Source organism: Cetorhinus maximus, chromosome 10 (assembly GCF_964194155.1).
Source record: "Cetorhinus maximus chromosome 10, sCetMax3.hap1.1, whole genome shotgun sequence".
NCBI classification, from domain to species: domain Eukaryota; kingdom Metazoa; phylum Chordata; class Chondrichthyes; order Lamniformes; family Cetorhinidae; genus Cetorhinus; species Cetorhinus maximus.
This window is the reverse complement of record NC_135888.1, coordinates 13,764,677-13,783,562: the sequence shown is the minus strand read 5'-3', so window position 1 is coordinate 13,783,562 and position 18,886 is coordinate 13,764,677. Positions and strand designations below refer to the sequence as shown.

General features: G+C 44.9%; 1 protein-coding gene across 1 annotated transcript in view; it reads left to right on the top strand.

Moving 5' to 3' along the window:
- cfap77 (cilia and flagella associated protein 77) overlaps positions 1-18,453 on the top strand; it is a 226,351-nt gene extending 207,898 nt beyond the window's left edge. The window contains exon 7 of the mRNA XM_078549993.1: positions 18,202-18,453. Within this exon, the coding sequence (XP_078406119.1) occupies positions 18,202-18,324 (123 nt within the window). The 3' untranslated portion in view covers positions 18,325-18,453. The remainder of the gene's footprint in view (positions 1-18,201) is intronic.
- The last annotated feature ends 433 nt before the right edge of the window (positions 18,454-18,886 follow it).

The window sequence follows — 18,886 nt, the reverse complement described above, 5'->3', positions numbered from 1 at the left end:
TTGAAATCCGTTTGCCACAGTTTTGCCAATTCACTTAATCTATCAATATTTCTTTGTAATTTTATGCTTCCATCTACACTGCTTTACAATGTTGCCTATCTTTGTATCATTGACAAATTTGTACATGTGACTTTCTATCCTATCATTAAAGTTGTTGATGAATATAGTGAATAGTTGAAGCCCCAACAACAATCCTTGCAGGACACCACGTGTCACATCCTGCCAAATAAAGTGCTTAACCCTTATCCCTACCCTCTGTCTCCTCCAGCTCAGCCAGTTTCCTAACCAGGTCAATAATTTGCCTTCAATTCAACTTTAGTTAACAGCCCCTTCTAAGAAGCCTTATTTAGGTGATGGATAATTTGAAAATTAACAGTAGCTTCCAGAATTTTAGAATAACCAGCATAAGCTGGTAAATAGAAGGGTAAGGGGGATCTTTCTTAGGGTTCTGATGAATATTTTAGCAATAGGATGAGTATGAAAAATTTCAAATGAGAGATGGACTTGGAGCAAAGCAGTTGAATAGGTGGCAATTGACAGAGATATTTTTGAGGCATACATTTAAAGGATGAGGAAAAAAATACCATTAGGACTAGAAGTCTTATTGGATTTCAAAGAACCAAAAATCTAATAGACTAGGTAGGGATAAAGCATGATATTGCATATAATGGTTGAAGAGAATGGAACAATATAGTGGTTCTTTTCCAATTTCATCACAATCTATGTTTTAAGGAAAAAGGCAAGAGGAAAATATTAGCTTTCTTTTTAGATATTAGGATATTCTGCAAGAAGTAGATATGAAGCAATGATCAAAAGAGTCCAGAATGAGGAGATCAATATGGTGTAGGAATTAGAGTAGGTTGAATATGAATAGATTTATTGACTATAGCAAAAAAAATGGCATTAGTGCTACACTGATCACTAGAAGAACTGAAGTGAAGCCATTGCTGATGGTGATTTCAGCAAGAGATATTCAAGTTGATACATCTGATTTTGCTTAATAAAAGATTGAAAAGTTTTTGAGATTATCCAGGTTGGAAGAGGAATAACAGATTATTTCATATGGTGAGGGAGAAATAGTTTTAGTCACAAGATTGAAATCAAGTGATTGGAAGGAGCTGATATTCTTAAGAGGGCCAATATCGACTTGGCTGTATTTGTGGCATCCTTGTCGGTGAAGGTTGAAGATTCAAGTCGCACTGAGGAATCTGACCATATAATCTATGCTGACATTCAGTGCGGTACTGTGCTGCTGCCTTTCCGAAGAGATGTTCGCTACATTAAGACTCTGACCCAAATCTTCCAATCTCCAGAGCAGTGAAATCTGAGCTTAAATTGCTGTTGCGCGTTGGGACCCTGCGAAAGTCCCAGGGGAGAGACTTTTTCCTGTTGGGGGCGGGCATGGAGCTGATTACTACCCGCGATCAGCATGCACGCCGCTATTTTAAGCAGGCAGGCCAATTAAGGCCCGCCCAGCGTAACGCGTGGCCGGTAGCGTTCAGCGCTACCTGTGTGGGCGGGGGGAGGAGGGAGAGTTGGGGCCTGCGTTCTTTCAGCATGCACATGAAAGAGTGCAGCAATCTCCCTGAGGCATGGAGCTGCCCCAGGGAGATTGAATGCATTAGAAAACTTTTTAATAAATAAATTATTTAAACATGTCCCCTCATGTGACAGTGTCACATGAGCTAGGACATGTTTGTGAAGTTAGGAAAATGTATTTATTTATTTATTTATTTTATAAAAGCTTCAGGAAACCTCATCCCACCCATGGATGAGGCTTCCTGAAAAATGCGAAGGCCGCTTGGGCTCTTCACCTGCCCACCGACCTTAACGTTGGACAGGCAGCGTTCTTAACAAATTACTTTTTTAATGACCTTAATAGTCCGTTGACAGTTTGGCGGGCGTGCATTCATATGACATTCCTATGTCCACTTTGACCCATTTGTTTTAAATGTTTTTTAAGGGCATTAAAATGTAGTAGTTTGCTGAACATCTGAAAGAGGAAAAGAAAGGTTAGTGTTTAAGGTGTAATCCATTCATTTTGATCTTAGAAATATCCTAAACTGCTTCACATACAAGGAATTACTTTGAAGTGCAGTCACCATTGCCATGCAGGCAAATGTAATGCCCAACGTCATCGCGCATCATTTTACGCATCAGCGTGTTGGCCCCGCCCCCACATGCCGACCAGAAGATTCATCCCAGGAAGTTTAAACTTCCAATGGTCTGATTTGCACTGCCTGGACACTACACGAAAGTCTCCGACACTGATTTCAGTGTGAGAGACTTGGGCCAGATATGCGGGACTTACCTGGACATTTACCCTGGAAATGTAATGCAGGTTACTATCTGGTATAACGAAGTGATTAACCAGCATAACTGAACTGAGCACCATAACCAAACCTCCCCCCACCCCAATCACTCCCCACAACTCAAATACTCCCCGACATGACCGATTAACCCCACCAACCCAACTATCCCCCAACCCAACCCAACTACCCCCCTGACCAGACCCGGCTACCACCCAACTAATCTGCTACCCGACCACCCCCCTGACCCAGCTGTGGGAGTGGAGGGTTGGGGGACCTGAATACCCACTCACTCGCCCATTCACTCAAAGACCTTTAAAACTTACATGAATATGGCAGCTAATGTTGAAAAAAGGTGGGCATGTCCTCTCTTCTTTCATCTTCTCCTACGCTTGCCAGCCTGGCCCTAGAGGATCTGTGCTTGCCCATTTTTGCTGCAGCCAGGATCAGAAGTCCTGGCTGAAAGTGTGCAATATTGTTGGGATGCAGAAAACTTCACTGGCAGCAACAATGGCACTGACTGGAAGATCTGGGCCTCTGTCTATCTTTTCAAATGAATGATTAAAAAAAAATCCATTGCCAAAATTCAAGGCAGAGCAGTTGTTGTCCTGGCTAACTTTCCTCCCTCAAAAACCTCACCAAGATCAAATTCAGTGCTGTAGGTGGAATTTTACTGTACACAAACACCTTGCTACATTTGCCTGCATGGCAATGGTGACTGCACTTCAAAGTAATTCCTTGTATGTGAAGCGGTTTAGGATATTTCTAAGATCAAAATGAATGGATCACACCTTAAACACGAACCTTTCTTTTCCTCTTTCAGATGTTCAGCAAACTGCTACATTTTAATGCCCTTAAAAGACATTTAAAACAACTGGGTCAAAGCGGACATAGGAATATCATATGAATGCATTAAGTGCACAAAAATATGGGCACACAGGAACAGCCACAGGGAGCTGAATTTTTAGATTGCAGCTGAATCTAACTAGACGTCATCAATCTGATGTTTGCAATCTATTGCAAACTTATTGATTGTTATATTTACCATTCAATGCTCACATTTCTCCATGGATGTTGGCCATTCCAGTACTGTAAATGTGGGCTATCTCCCCAGCTATTGCGTGACAAAGTTAAAAAAAGAGAGATATCCACCAAGAATATGCAAACAATCTAAAAACAAGTTGCAAACAAAACTGGTCTGCATTACATATTAAGTAGTAAAACCCAACATAGCAATATTACAATGTAATGTTTTTTAAAAAGTTGGTAAAACTCATTACCACCCAAACTTACTTCCTTTATTTCTAAGCTGTGACAATTCCACAACTGCATTACTGGAAATACTCAAGAAGAAAGTAATTGATGCATTCATAGCAGGAAACATCATCTTCTTCTCACAAAGAAAAGAAAATAAACCTTCACATAAGCCAACAGCTGCTGGATGCCTGACAGGCACAGCATACAGAGGCTTCACTGTGCTTTGGGCAGGGTGATCTGCTGGAATTTCTTGGCCCAAGCCATTTGCATAACCTTACAGCATTCCTGCCACAGTTCTGCCTCCTGGCAGGGCCTTGCATCCGGCCGGGGCAGGGGCAGAGTAAGATCATAACTCTATGTCTCTGAAGCCAGCAGCTATGCTCCTGGCCACTGGCAACAGGATCTAAATACCCGGATGCCCAAGGGTCATCAGGGTTTGGGTGAGGGAAGAGGGGTGTATATTCCTAGCCTTCAGCGAATCCCTGGTGCTATTGCTCTTCTGGGTATTTCTAGGAACCTCACACACCCTGTAGTCCATAGAGAGTTCTGACACATGCCCTGCAGCTAGCTCTTTTGGGCAAAGTCAGTAGACAGTAAGGGGGAAGGGCTGAGAATACCTGCTCCCACCCATTCTGCAGTGCCAAACTGGACCTGTGCCGATTCCAGGTGCAGTTCCAGTTCTGCCCACATTAGGAAGCCTTGGAAATCTTAGGGCAGCTTAGTGAGGTTGGAAACTTGACGTAATTAGACTCTGCCCCATTTCCTCTTCACCAAGCTTGGGAACTGAACATTCCTCTGGAATAAAGAAGAGGAAAATCTACTGAAAGGATATATAAAAGCTGCAGTTTTACTTCTTGGAGATAAATAATTATGATACCTATAACTAAAACATTCAGTAAGCATCAACTTACCTTAAACATTTCTGCTTCAGGTTCTTGTGCACAGGCAGGACCTGTGTAATTGGTTCTGATTGCATCCAGTCATATCCTCTGATTGATCTAATTGGTTCCACTAACTTTCAATCCTGCCGTACAAATGATCAGACCAGTTCTGGTAGATCCCAATCTAATTGACCGATTCTGACAACCTCCAATTTCATTGAAAAGCCTGATTTTCCTTGCAAAATGCTAACAAGCTGACACATGGAATGAAATGCTAACTGTCAGCTTGAAGCCTGATGACTATCATGTATGCACCGCTAATGTAATTCTGCACTGATCCAGCTGCATTTTCACTGTGCTTAAAAGGGGTTATTATCATAATATGTAAAACCAGGCATCCTCACCCCTTTTATAAATGTTCATGCTTGTAACACCATTTTACTGCAACTGCCTGTTGCTAGTTAGTTCTCCAATTATAGAATTTACAAGCACACATTAGGAACAGAATAGACATTTAATTTTTTGGTGTCAAACTTTCTTTGGAGACAACAAATTTACTTAACTGCATTTTGACACAATTTCCTCAAAATGAAAGCTCAACCGCACACAATTGTGCCAAAATCACATATTTATTATAGCGGTCAAATGAGTTCTAACCAATCAACCTGCAGTATTTCTGTGATCTTGAAGGCTAACTGAATTTAGTTGGAGATAAACAAGTGCCCACCAACTCTGCACTCAATTTAGAACCAATACTATTCAATTTTTGTTCCAAATTATACTCCTTATAATTAAGAACTTCACCACTTCAATCGCAATTCTTCATTCTTTGCTCGTCTGATTCACTAGTCATTCAAGAGGTGTCAAGGAGCGCAAGCTTGATCAGCAATCCCACTCCAATTGGACAGAGCTTGGATCCAAGAATCCTCTTTCAGGCTGGGGGTCAATTCAGCAATGGTCATTTTGGCTCCTGAAGGCAACAAAGATTTTGCTTAGAGTCAAACTGGCTCGATTTGGTTTGCTCACCTCAGTAATGCTGATCAGTTTTGAAGCCTAACAGTTCTAGTCATGGTATGAACATACAGATAGTTAATCAAGGCCTTGCAGGCTGTAGGAAAAAAATATAAATCACCTGCCAAGCTTTTTGTAGTCATATTGAAAACACTTTCCAGTGTGAGAAGAAAAACCTTTCAATTTTGTCAGACAGATTTTGAAGTAAGCCATAATCATCAATAGGCCCAAAGAAAGTGATGAGGCTTCTCACCTGGGCTCCGAGCGCAAGCCTCCAATTAAAGAAAAATTGTTTGTTTTTAATGGTCTTTTACACTGACAAGTGGGCAATCATTCCAGCACCGGTAGCTGTCAGGGATCCAGGAAAATCCTCAGTTGATAATGCCCAATGCTTCCAATTAGGAGCAGAGCCGCTCCTGGAGCGCTAACGATTCCCCAGTCTCCACAGGCCCTCGATCAGACTTTTACTGCAAATTACTGACACAAAACAACTTGTATTGATGGCGGAACATGTCGTCCGTGGCTGCTGAGTTTAATGAGGCGATGGAAGTTTGGTTTTGCTGAATTTCTTTGTTTGACAGCTGCTTGGGAAGAGGAGTGTTGACCTTATAAAAGATTTAGTGATTCTCATTATATTCTGTCAAGTAGTAGAGTGATGTGTTTCTAAGTAATTTGCATCCAGGCTCCTTGTGCATATTTTTGCAGAGCATTTCTATATCAAAAAAGTAACTGTTGCAATATTTCTGTCAGTTTTTTTTTAAAAAGTGTTTGTCCAAAAGCTGCTTTTCATGCTGTAAGGGGGTGGGGGTGTGAGGGCGGTGGTGTGCAAGGAATGGGGTAGAGGGAAGTAAAAGAAAGAGTTGTATCTATACTGTAGCCCACCAAATAAAATGAACTCTATAGTTTTCAGTTTTTCCTGGATATATTATAAAACTACCAACACATAGTGGCAGATGGCTTACACAGCAGGGAATACTGGTGATAAGAGTGGCTCTGTATCTGTGACGTTTTCTGACACAAACCTGGACCACTTGCTGAACAAGACTGTAACAATAATAGGTTTTGTGGGTGTGATTATTTTTAACAAGTTGTCAACAGCTCTTGAGAGTTGCTGATAATTTTTCAGACCGACCTCCCTTTTGTTTGTTTTCCTATATCATGGAGTACACTGGATATCACTAGTCTGTGACAGCACTCTTGCTCGCTTTTGGGATGGGGAGAAGCAGAACAAAGGAGTGCAATTAGCGATATTGAACAAGGTGAAATGCGTTCCTGTTGGCTACTTAAACCGTCAGTACTGTTTCAGCAATAACCTAAATGGCCAAGGACACTGTTCCTCAAACTTTTTTGTCTGCAGACTTAGGCGGGCAAAAGATCCTGTAGACCACCTACTGGTCCTACCCCAGCCACTTTCATTTGCCACCACAAAAAAAGTCATCAGACTTAATGGGAACTTATGGAAACTATAAATATTTTGCTTCTTTTTGCTACTAAATATAATAAATTTCTGATTTTTTTGCTAAATATCATATGTAAATTATTAATTCTTGCCAGAAACAGGAGTATAGGCATTTTCATGTTTCTGTATAAACATTAAAACTGTTAAAGATTTGAAACATTCTAATATGTTATAAAATTATCACAATAGTCTTCTTTGAAACTAATACTTACCTTACATCTATATTAATTAATGCGATAACAGGACACTCAGAAAATATCAATGGGATTAGACAAAGTCAGCATGGATTTATGAAAGGGAAATCATGTTTGGCAAACCTACTGGAGTTCTTTGAGGACGTAACTAGCAGAATAGATAACTGAGAACCAGTGGATGTGGTGTATTTGGATTTCCAGAAAGGTTTTGATAAAGTCCCACACAAGAGGTTAGTGTGAAAAATTGAAGCAGCACATGGGATTGAGGGTAATATACTGGCATGAATTTAGAATTGGTTAGCAGATAGGAAATAGAGAGTAGGAGTAAATGGGTCTTTTTCGGAGTGGCAGGTGGTGACTAGTGGGGTACCGCAGGGATGTGTGCTTGGGCCCCAGCTATTCACAATATATATCAATGATTTGGATGAGGGAACCAAATGTAACATTTCCAAGTTTGCTGATGACACAAAATTGGTGGGAATGTGAACAATGAGGAGGAGGGTGTTAAGAGGCTTCAAGGCAATTTAGACAGATTGAGTGAGTGGGCAAATACATGGCAGATGCAGGATAACGTGGATATGTCTGAAGTTATCCACTTTGGCAGGGAAAACAGAATGGCAGAGCATTATTTAAATGGTGAGAAATTTTGATATACAAAGGGACCTGGGTGTCCTTGTACATCAAGCACTGAAAGCAAGCAAGCAGGTGCAGCAAGCAGTTAAGAAGCTGCATGGTATGTTGGCCTTCATTGCGAGAGGACTTGAGTACAGGAGCAAGGATGTCTTACTGCAGCTGTACAGGGCCTTGGTGAGACCTGGGGCTGAATTTTCTGGTTGGTGGGGGGTGGGGTGGAGCTGGAGCAGGCATGGGCGGGCACAGACCAGATCGCCACCCGTGACCGGGTTCGCACCGCCATTTTACACCTGCGGGCCAATTAAGGCCCGCCCGGCGTAATGCGCGACTCCCGAGGATAGCGGGAGTGGGTGGGCGGTGGCAGGAGTGCATTGTCCGCTGGGTCTAATGGCGACCTGGCAACCTGTTTATCTGAAGCGCTGGCAGCCTTTGCAAGGCTGCTCACAATGGCAAGTGGAAGGGCTCACCAGAGGGCTTCTGGTGAGCAGGCCAGTCCGAAGGGTAGGCCAGTGGATCAGGCGAGGCTGAAGGGTAGGGCAGCAGGAGAGGCCAGGCTGGAGGGAAGGGCCAGTGTGCCCCTAGTTTTTTGGATGATTGCCTTGCTGCCCTCCTTGAGGAGGTGGCAGCACGGCAGGAGGTGCTGGTTCCCCAGGATGACAAAACGTGCCTGGGAGGAGGTGGCGGAGGTGGTGAGCTCCCGTGACGTGGTGCAGTGCATCTGGATCCAGTGTCGCAAGTGCTTCAATGACTTGTTGCACCCTAGCAGGGTGAGTACCATGTTGGAATTGGTCATGTAACCCAGCAGGTCAGCTTACCCCGCTGCTGCATCCCCTCCACGTCTGAGTGTAGTGACTGCATTGAATCATTGATGGCATTTGTCCTTTGCTGGGTGGGCAAGCAGAGACTGCCCATGCTGAGGTCAGCCTGAGAGGGTGATGAGGAGATGTGTTTTGCCCCTGCAGCATGTGTTACACTGAGTCCCACATGACTGGTTTGGGGGCAACCTGGAGGAGCTGCACCTAGGCGCTGTGTTAGAACTCCAGGATATGCCCAAGTCATGCTGGAAGGGGAGCTTTAAGGTGCTGTGGCAACGAACCATCTGCTGCACTCTGCGCTCCACGTGCTTGCGCCTCCTTGCTATGGAAGGATATACCGTGTGGTGCCTAATGTGATGTGATGTCCAAGGTGGGGTGGTGGGGTGGTGTGGAGCAGGCCTAGCATCTTTGTGTGAGTGTTCGGCAGCAGCAGGGTGAGGAGGCACTGGAGCCCTGATATGTCCCACTCTGGTTGAGGTGGGCCGTGTGCGAAGAGAGTCCATGTACAATTTTCACTAAACAATGCTTGTCTTTGATTTTCAAGAGAAGAATGCTCATAACATGGCAGAGCCTGCGAGGACTGGAGGTGACCAGGCGCAGGTCGCCATTCTTAGCCGCTTTGGATCTGGAGAGGCGCCATGCGCCAAGGTCCACTGGTGTCGATGAGGTTGGGGTGCCACGGCCAGGTATTTATGCCCAAGAGTGAGGTCAGCATTGTTCTCCCGACAGCCATAGCACTGCTGAATGTTGATTGATTTAATTTTGCAACATGGATTGACCATTGGTTATGGAAGGATGAGCGCATAATGATCTGGGGGACAGGGATGCACTTTGACCTTGTCTCCACATTAACTGATCCAATGTCCTTGTTCTTCCTTTCAGCAGCATCGGAGCAGGACCGGGAAGAGGAGCAGCAGAGGCCCCCTCTCATACCTGAGGGGCCTGAAGTCTCACCAGCGTCACACCATTTCTGCGAGGCAGGCACCAGCGCAGATACTAGCACCTTGGTGGGAATTCGAACTTCGGCTGGTGTCCCAGGGCATAGTGGTGAGGGCACCTCACAATCGCTGGAGGAGCTGGCAGAGACAGAGAGTGCCCATGGCACCAGCAGTCGGAGCACTGCAGAGGATCAGGCACATGCTCAGTTGGTACCTGATGATGTGCCTCTGGAGTCGTCCGCGACGCAGCAGGTGCAGGAAATGTGGCCGGTTGTGCGGGAGCATCTGGGGGAGATACTTGAGGTTATGCGTGGCTTGGTCTCCGTGGTGGAGGAGCCTACGCGGACGATCGCCGAAGCGATGAGCCATATGTCCGAGTGCCATGCATCCTCCATGGAGAGACTGGCAACTCTCATGGAGAGGCCACTCCAGGAGACCTGTCAGGGCTTCCTGGGGATGTGCTCTGACCAGCAAGTCCTCACATCGGCATTGAGCTCAGCTGGTCAGTGCCAGTGTGGGAGATGGTTTGGGCATCAACTTTCCCACCTCGGTGCCCACCCATCCACGGTGAGCAGGGATGTCCGAAGTGACCTCACATTGGCGCAGCAGCTGCCTGGCGTCTCTGTGGGCACCTCTCAGGGCGCTCCAGATGAGGGTGGCAGCTCCTCCGCCCCTCTCCCAGTGACTGAACCGTCTGGTGAGGCTGCGACGACTGGGGAGATGCCAGCTGTGGAACTGGCAGCTCCCTCCCAGGCAGGGCCAGCTCAGGCTCCAGGGGCCATAGGACGACTGCCAAGGTTATCGAGGCCAACAGGCTGTCTCAGATGCCACTCTGAGCGATGGGGCAGCACCAAGACGTAGCACCCGGAAATGAAAACATAAGGCACCTTAGGCACACCACAGGTTTTTCACTGGTGCTTTTGTGTTGGCCCAAGATGAGGTCCTTATGATTTGTTTTGATTTGTAACACTATTCTCTTTTTTTGGAATAAGTTGGCTTGCTTGACATATTAAATTCAGATATGTCACCATGGCTGAGGGTGCCTCTTTTCTTCTACATGTGTATAGTTTCCAAAACTGTAATGAGTGCTTTGTTGAACATTCAGCTTTATTAACAAAGCCCTTAGTGACTTCCTAACCTGGCAGATTTTGCTGTCAGGTGTCGAGTATCGAGCCTACAGCCCAGGCTTTTCCTAGAGGTCCGTCTGTTGTGTGCTAGCTGAAGATTTATTGGATTAAAGCCTCCTGAGTGTCCCTGCCTCCCTGGAGTATGCCTGGGTCAGTGTCTACCCCCTCAGCATTTCCCTGTGCGTGCTTATCCTCGGACTCACTACTGGACTCATCGTGTGCAGCCACAGCCACTGCGTCGACGTCTTCATTGTCCACTGCGTCCCCCCTTTCCAGCGCAAGATTGTGGAGAGTGCAGCATGCAACCACCATCGCCGAGACATGATCTGGGGGTTACTGGAGTGCGTCCCCTGAGCAGTCCAGGCATTGGAAGTGCGTCTTGGGAAGACCGATGGTTCTCTCCACCACAGCCCTTGTGGAGGTGTGGCTCCTATTGTACCGCTGCTCAGTTTCTGTTCTTGGATGGCAGAGAGGCGTCATGAGCCAACTTCTGAAGGGATAGCCCTTGTCACCCAGCAGCCATCCATCAAGCCGGGCTGGAGCACTGAAGAGCCCAGGCACCTGGGAGTGTCTGAGGATGTAGGCATCGTGGGAGCTGCCTGGATACCTTGCACAGACTTGTAAAATCAGCATCCTGTGATCACACACTATCTGCACATTCATGGAGTGGAAACCCTTCCTGTCGATGAAGGCACCGGGCTCACCTGCTGGCACCTTGATGCATGTGTGCAGTCTATTGCACCCTGGACGTGGGGGAAGCCAGCAATCGCCACTAAGCCTCTGGCTCGCTGTGTCTGGCTTGCCTGATCCCAACAGTAGTGGATGAAGGTCAATGCATGCCGGAACAGAGCATCTGTAACCCGCTTGACACGAGTGTGGACAGCTGATTGGGAGACACCACAAAAATCACCCATCGATCCCTGGAAGGAACCAGAGGCATAGAAGTTGAGGGCAGCTGTGACCTTCAGAGCCACTGGCATGGGGTGTCCACCCACACAGTTAGCAGAGGTCTCAGGCCCAATCAGCTGACAGATATAGTTGACTGTCTCCCTTGACAGGCGGACCCTCCTTCGGCACTGCACCTCCGACCTATTGAGGTAGCTGCTTCGCCGCCTGTATACCTTGGCAGCAGGATAGTGGTGTCTTCTGTGGCCCCTCCTGCCTTGGACTACCTCTTGGCCCTGCGCCCCTTGTGCCTGTGCCTGTCCTCCCAAAGGTGGCTCCCCTGGAGGCTGAATGTGCACTCCTGGCCTCCTCCCACTTCTAGCCCTCCCTTCCTCCTCAGAGGAGCTGCCTCCAGTGGACAGTTCAGCTCCCATTCCCAGGCTAAGGATGGCTTCCTGAAACCTGCAAGCCCAGAAAAGATTATTCACTGCAGAGTGCTGACCTGAAGGTTAAGAGTCCAGACAAAGCAGCTGGTATGCGTTTTGAAGTGCTGCAGATCACACAGGCAAGTTTCAATAACTTTGAAAAATAAATACTTGACAGTGCACACTCGCGACCCCAGTGAGCCCTCTTATCCCGCCTGTGGACGAGATTTATACAAATGTGTCCTACCCACCTGCCCGTTGTGCCCGTGTGCCGACCCAAAGATTGCACAGGCGCCGTCAAATCGGTGTTGATTGGGGAGTCAAGGGCCTTAACTGGCCTGTTAATTAATGGCAGGCGCGCGTCGGACATCATCACATGCCCGCCCAGCGAAATATCGCATCATTTTACACGCAGATGTGCGGGGCCCGCCCTCGCACGCCAACGGGAAAATTCTGCCCCTGGTGTATTCTATGCAGTTTTGGTCTCCTTACTTAAGAAAAGATATACTTGCCATAGAGGGAGTGCAGCGAAGGTTCACCATACTGATTCCTGGGATGACAGGATTGTCGTAGGAGGAGAGATTGGGTCGATTAGACTTGTATTCACTGGAGTTTAGAAGAATGAGAAAACATAAGAAATAGGAGCAGGAGTAGGCCATTCGGCCCCTCAAGTCTGCCCCACCATTCAATAAGATCATGGTTGATCTGCCCCAGGCCTCAACTCCTCTTTCTTGCCAGCTCCTCATACTCCTCAACTCCCCAATATTTCAAAAATCTGTCTACCTGCTCTTTAAATACTTTCAATGATCTAGCCTCCACAACTCTCGAGGGTAAAGAATTCCAGACATTCACTACCCTCTGAGAGAAGAAATTCCTTTGCATTTCAGTTTTAAATGAGTATCCCCTTATTCTGTAATTATGTCCCCTAGTTTGAGATTTCCCTCTAGTGGAAACATCTTCTCAACATCTACCTTGTCAAGCCCCCTCAGAATCTTGTACGTTTCAATAAGATCACCCCTCATTCTTCTAAACTCTAATGAATAAAGGCCTAACTTATTTAGCCGTTCTTGATAAATCAACCCTTTCATCTCAGGAATCAGCCTAGTGAATCTCTTTTGAACAATGCCAGTATATCCTTTCTGCTGCACTCCTCTGTTTATATTTTCTGCCCCTTCCTGTCACATTTTGATTATCGTTGGCCTCTTCACTACGCTGCACCTCAGCTCTCTTGTTTCTTTTTGATTTTTTAAACATCCCTTTAATTGAACCCTCCCCCCCAACTAATTAGTTTAAAGTCCTGTCTACAACCCTAGTTATACGATTTGCCAGGACACTGGTCCCAGCATGGTTCAGATGAAGCCCATCCCAATGGAACAGCTCTCTTCTTCCCCAATACTGGTGCCAGTGCCCCATGAATCGGAACCCATTTCTCCCTCACCAATCTTTGAGTCACGCATTTACCTCTCTAATCTTATTTACCCTACGCCAATTTGCACGTGTCTCACGTAGTAATCCAGAGATTATTACCTTTGTGGTTCTGCTTTTTAATTTAGCCCCGAGCTGCTCGTAGTCCCTCAGCAGAACCTCTTTCCTAGTCCTACCTATGTCATTGGTAGATTTCATTGAAACATAAAATTCTGACAGGGATGGACAGACTGGATGGAGGAATGATATTTCCTCTGGCTGGGGAGTCTAGAACAATGGATCACAGTCTCAGAATATGGGGTAGACCATTTAGGACTGAGATGAGGAGAAACTTCTTCACTCAGAGGGCGGTGAACCCATGGAATTCTCTACCACAGAAGGCTGTGGAGGCCAAGTCACTGAATATATTTAGGAAGGAAATAGATTTCTGGACTCCAAAGGCGTCAAGGGGAATGGGGAGAGCGCAGGAGTATGACATTGAGATAGAGGATCAGCCATGATCATATTGAATGGCAGAGCAGGCTCAAAGGGCCGAATGGGAGTTGGTCAAATTGTGTGACATCACACAAGCGGTGGGGTGAGGGTTCTGGCCTGTTCTCTCATATGGCCTCGGCCATGGTGTCGTGCATCAGTGAGTTGCATTTTGAAGCAGCCCATGGACCACCAGTGGTCCACAGAGCACACTTTGAGAACTTCTGATCAGGGACATTGTCACATTGATGTGATTTGGGCAAAGTCACACAAAAGGTATGAAAACTGCAAAAGTTCATCACAGGTGTGGGTCAGTTTGGAGTATCTCAGTAACTTGCCCAAGTTTTTTTCAGGACTCATTACATTTGAGAAATTCGACATTCCTTTCTAATTAACTCCTATAGCTTTCCAATATTACAATAGTGATTCCATTTCAAATATACGGCATTGGCTGGGGATTAGTTAGCTCAGTTGGCTGGATGGTTGGTTTGTGATTATAGAGTGATGCCAACGGCGTGGGTTCAATTCCTGTACCAGCTGAGGTCATCCATGAAGGCCCCACCTTCTCAACCTCACCCCTCGCCTGAAGTGTGTTGACCCTCAGGTTAAACTCACCACTAGTCATCTCTCTCGAATGAGAGAGCAGCCTATGGTCCTCTTGGACTACAGCTTTGGATATAGAGCACTTAGGGGCATCCTAATGTCATGAAAAATGCTATGTTTTTCTTTCCTGTTAGAAATGAACATCCACAGTGTAACTTGCTGTTACAAACGTGATTTTGTTTATGCTTGGAAGGAAAAATACTTAAATTTCATAATTTGAATAGCACACATCCTAAGATTTCTATAAGTTCTTGTTTAAAACATTGCAGGTAATTTATGAATTCCTCAAATTGTCAGAGTACACACAAGCTTGTGGCTCTGTTGCCATCTTGTTTCAATCATTGATTAATTGGATTTCCAGACAAGAAATGGGAAATAGGTAAATAATCAATCCTCCACATTAAGGATCACATTTATTAAGGTGTTCCAGAGTCTTCCGAATTTAAAAAAATGATTACTGGGGACAGAAGAGTAAACTGCCTCACTCTGCTGGTTCTGCAGACACTCCAATCTGTGTCCACTGAAATCAGAACTTGTGTCCACTGTTTTGCCAGTTATATACAGTCAGTTATATACAGTTACTGTAAGACCTAACAGGACTGTGGGAGCATCTTCACCACAAAGACTGCAGAGGTTCAAGAAGGTGACACACCACCACCTTCTCAAAGACAACTTAGGAATGGGTAATAAATGCTTGCCTTGTCAGCGACACCCACATTCTGTGAGTGAATTAAAAAAATCAGTTGTATCTATCAGGAAAGACTACAGGCTGGGCCTCTTTTCTCTAGAAAAGAGAAGACTGAGATGGCTTACTGGAGGTCTTAATTTATGCAGGAGTTTGATGGGGTAGACTTAGGGGGGTGTCCAAAACTAAGGGCCATAAATATAAGATAGTTACTAATAAATCCAATAGAGAACTTAGGATTTTTTTTACCCAAAATATTTAAAATGTGGAACTCATAGATGACTTTAAAGGGAAGCTAGATGTGTACACCAGAGAGAAAGGATATGCAATTGGGATTAGATGAAGTAGGGTGGAAGGAGGCTTGTATGGAACATAAACACTACTTCAACTATGTTGTACATTCTATATAATTATCTAATTAGAATTTAGGAATCATGGGGTGAACAACCACTAAAGGAGGATGAGGAAGGTCCAAATGTATCCCCTTCCTGAACCATGGTGGACTCCTGCATGTAAGTTCAGGAGACAAGATTGAAGGTTTTGCTAGCATCTTCAGCCAAAAGTATCGAATTGATTTTCCCACCTTGCCTGCTCCCAAAATATGCATGTATGTCAATGTCCAGCCAATTCAGTTCACTCCTTGTGACATTCAGAAACAGCTGAGGGTACTGAACACAGTGAAGAGTATGGGCCCTAGCAATATCGTGTGTAACAGAAAGAGTTACTTCTCAACCAAACTGTGCAGCACATTTATGACATTGGCATCTACTTGACTAAGTGGAAGAATGTCCAGGTATTTTCTAACCACAAAAAACCAGGATAAATCTAATCTTGTTAGTTATTAGTCTATCGATAACATTATGGATGGAGCCATCAATAGTGCCATCAGCTGACACCTGCTCACTGATGCATAGTTCAGACCTATGAGAACCACTTCTTTCAGACCTCATTGGGACATTCATCTAAAAATGGTTCCAAGGGCTGAATTACAGAGGAGAGTTAAGAGTGGCTGTCCTTTGCATCAAGGCAGCATTCAATTGAGTATGGCACCAAGGAATCCTCGAAAAATTGAGGTCGATGAGGGTCAAGTGGAAAAGTATTCAATGCCTGGAATCATACCAGATATAAAACAAGATGGTAGTATTTTCAGAGGTCAATTGTTACAGCCCCAAGATATCATTGCAGTAGTATGCCAGTGTAATATCCTGGGTCCAGTCATTTTTACTTTTCTGCCACATTCAAATGATCTGTCTCCTCCACCTTACCCCAGTCTGTCTTTTTGATCTTGTCCCACCTAGTCATTCCATAGTACATGTCTGTCTTATGCTCCCCCCAACTTGGTATGCTTGATTCCGGTTTTCCATCTGAAAGTATTGTTTTGTATTCTGTGTAGTCTGGTCCTTTCAAAGATATGGGAGCTGGACTTTCATCCACGTGGTAGTCAGGAAATTTCCTGGCTCAGCACACCACCTTGGGAGAGGGTGCCAACAAAGGCAGGATTTTCGTTCCAGTCAGAGAGTGGGTAATAATGGGAGTTGGGCCCGTCACCCCCGGAAAGAGTTCAGATGCAGCCACAGGGGTTACCAGGTGCAGAGGCAAGCTGTTTATAAGGCCCACCATGGTGCGTTGGGACTTTGTCCCAGTTATAACAAAAACAGAAAGGCGGTCACCCCCTCACCTCCCACGCACTCCCCATGGCCTCTCATACCCTCCATGCCGAGCTATGCCCTCCCTCACACCCCTCGTTAAACATTCTTGGCTAAGAGCCCAGACATCATTAGTGTGCTGAAACAGCTATACCCCGGGGAAAACATTGCTTGATTAACAGCTCTGGCTGTCTGATCTCTTTTGTCAATTTCATGATGTTTATTTACACAAGATAAATAGGTTTCAAGTGTTTGTGGTTTTGCCATTGATAGTTTAAAGGTCTGGATGATTGACACTTTTATTGGGCTATAGTGAATGCAATTTTTATGAATGAATGACTTTTTTAAAGCTTTTTAACATATTCTATTGTCACTATAGTGTTATTTGGTCTAAACAGAGTGTATAGTAGGTGAGTGGGTATGGAAGTGCCATAGCTTGGTATGAAGGGTATGAGGGGCCATGGGGACTGGGTGGAGGGGCATAACTTGGCATGGAGGGTATGAGGTGCCATGGGGGTTGGGTGGGGGGACTTGGCTTGGCATGGGGGGGCATGGGTAAGGCCTTTTGAACTTAGCTTTCAAAAGGTTCCCTCATCTATACTATGGTTCACAACACCTCTGAGGTGCTGCAAACCACGAGTCTTTGAAAAGCTGGCCCGACTCTATGAAAATAGCAGGAGACTAAGACTTGCCTTTCCCCACAGTGGAACCAGCCAGGTTGGGAGTACAGGGTGCGGGCTTGCGACCCAAACCAGCCTGCACCCTTAAAAGGCATTTCTGAAAATTGGAAACCCCGGGAATGAGGTTGGGAATCCCAGAATTGGGTCCCATTTGCTGCCATTTCCTCGACTCCATGAAATTCCAACCTATGATGTAGACAAAATATTTAAGTCAATTCAACACCTTTGGTGTGCTTTCTTTTCATTTTCATGAACCATTACTTTTAACAAAACCTCCATAGAATTACTTTTTATTTGATTTCTTATGAAGATGTGTGCAAAAATGGAACATCTAAGAAAATGCCTCAATTTATGGCTTTAAAAAATGGTGAAAAGGAATACACAGAATTCAAAAGAAATAGCATCAAAACTTTTCCTTTTAAAAGGAAGAGTCAAACCTGACTCTTCACTCATTCTTAGTTAAAGGACATTGTAGATCAAGGGTGAGCAATAAAAGCCTATTGCCTGTATTAGCTGAATTAATGCTACTAATGAGTTATTTTCAATAAAAGATTTTTTTTTGTAAATTTAAAAATGACTAAACATCAACAGTTTATCTTGCAATTCGAGTTGTTCATTTGCTCCAACTGTTGTATTAGGCCACAGATTATGAGCTTCAGGCTTGAGGTTCGAGATCATTGCTTCAGGCAGTATAGCTTTTGAAACATTGACCAAACAGACAATTGCCTCTGATGTTTCTTTTGCTTTTTTTGTGCAGATTGGACCTCACCTAGATACATTCCGGAGCATTAAAGCTCGGCGTGCAGCTTTTGATGCTAACTGGTTGGATTCTGCTGCAAGGAGTGGCCCCTATGGACATGGTGTCTATGTCTTTGAATAAACCGGAACCTAAATTATCAGTTTTCTTCAACTTGCAAAATAACTAGAACGATTGTAATTATCCATTTTTCCAAATGTTTGAAATGTGTAATGATTTTAATTAGAATTAAATTCTTCATTTAGCTGTCTTGAATACATCTGGTGTTTTTGAAGGCTCAACACTAGATAATTCCTTCATACAGAGTGAATTTAATTTCTGGAAGCAGTGTGCGCTCAAATGGCTAAATGCATTGCAGTGTAAACTGAAGCTCCAGTGCACTGGGCCACTTAGCCAACGTCTAAAATAAAAACAGAAAGTGCTAGAAAATCTCAGCCGGTCTGGTAGCACCTTTGGAGAGAGAAACAGAATTAATATTTCAAGCTCAATATGATTTATTTGGAACTGAAGAGGTAGATATGTGATGGGTTTTATGCTTTGAAAGGGGGAGGCTCTGGTGAAGCAAAAAAAGGGGGCCAGGGATAGGTTAGAGGTGGAGAGATTAAATGACAAATATGTCATGGAACAAAAGGCAAAGAGACTGGTATTGGTCTTAGTAAAGGAACGAGGCATTGATCCAGAGTAG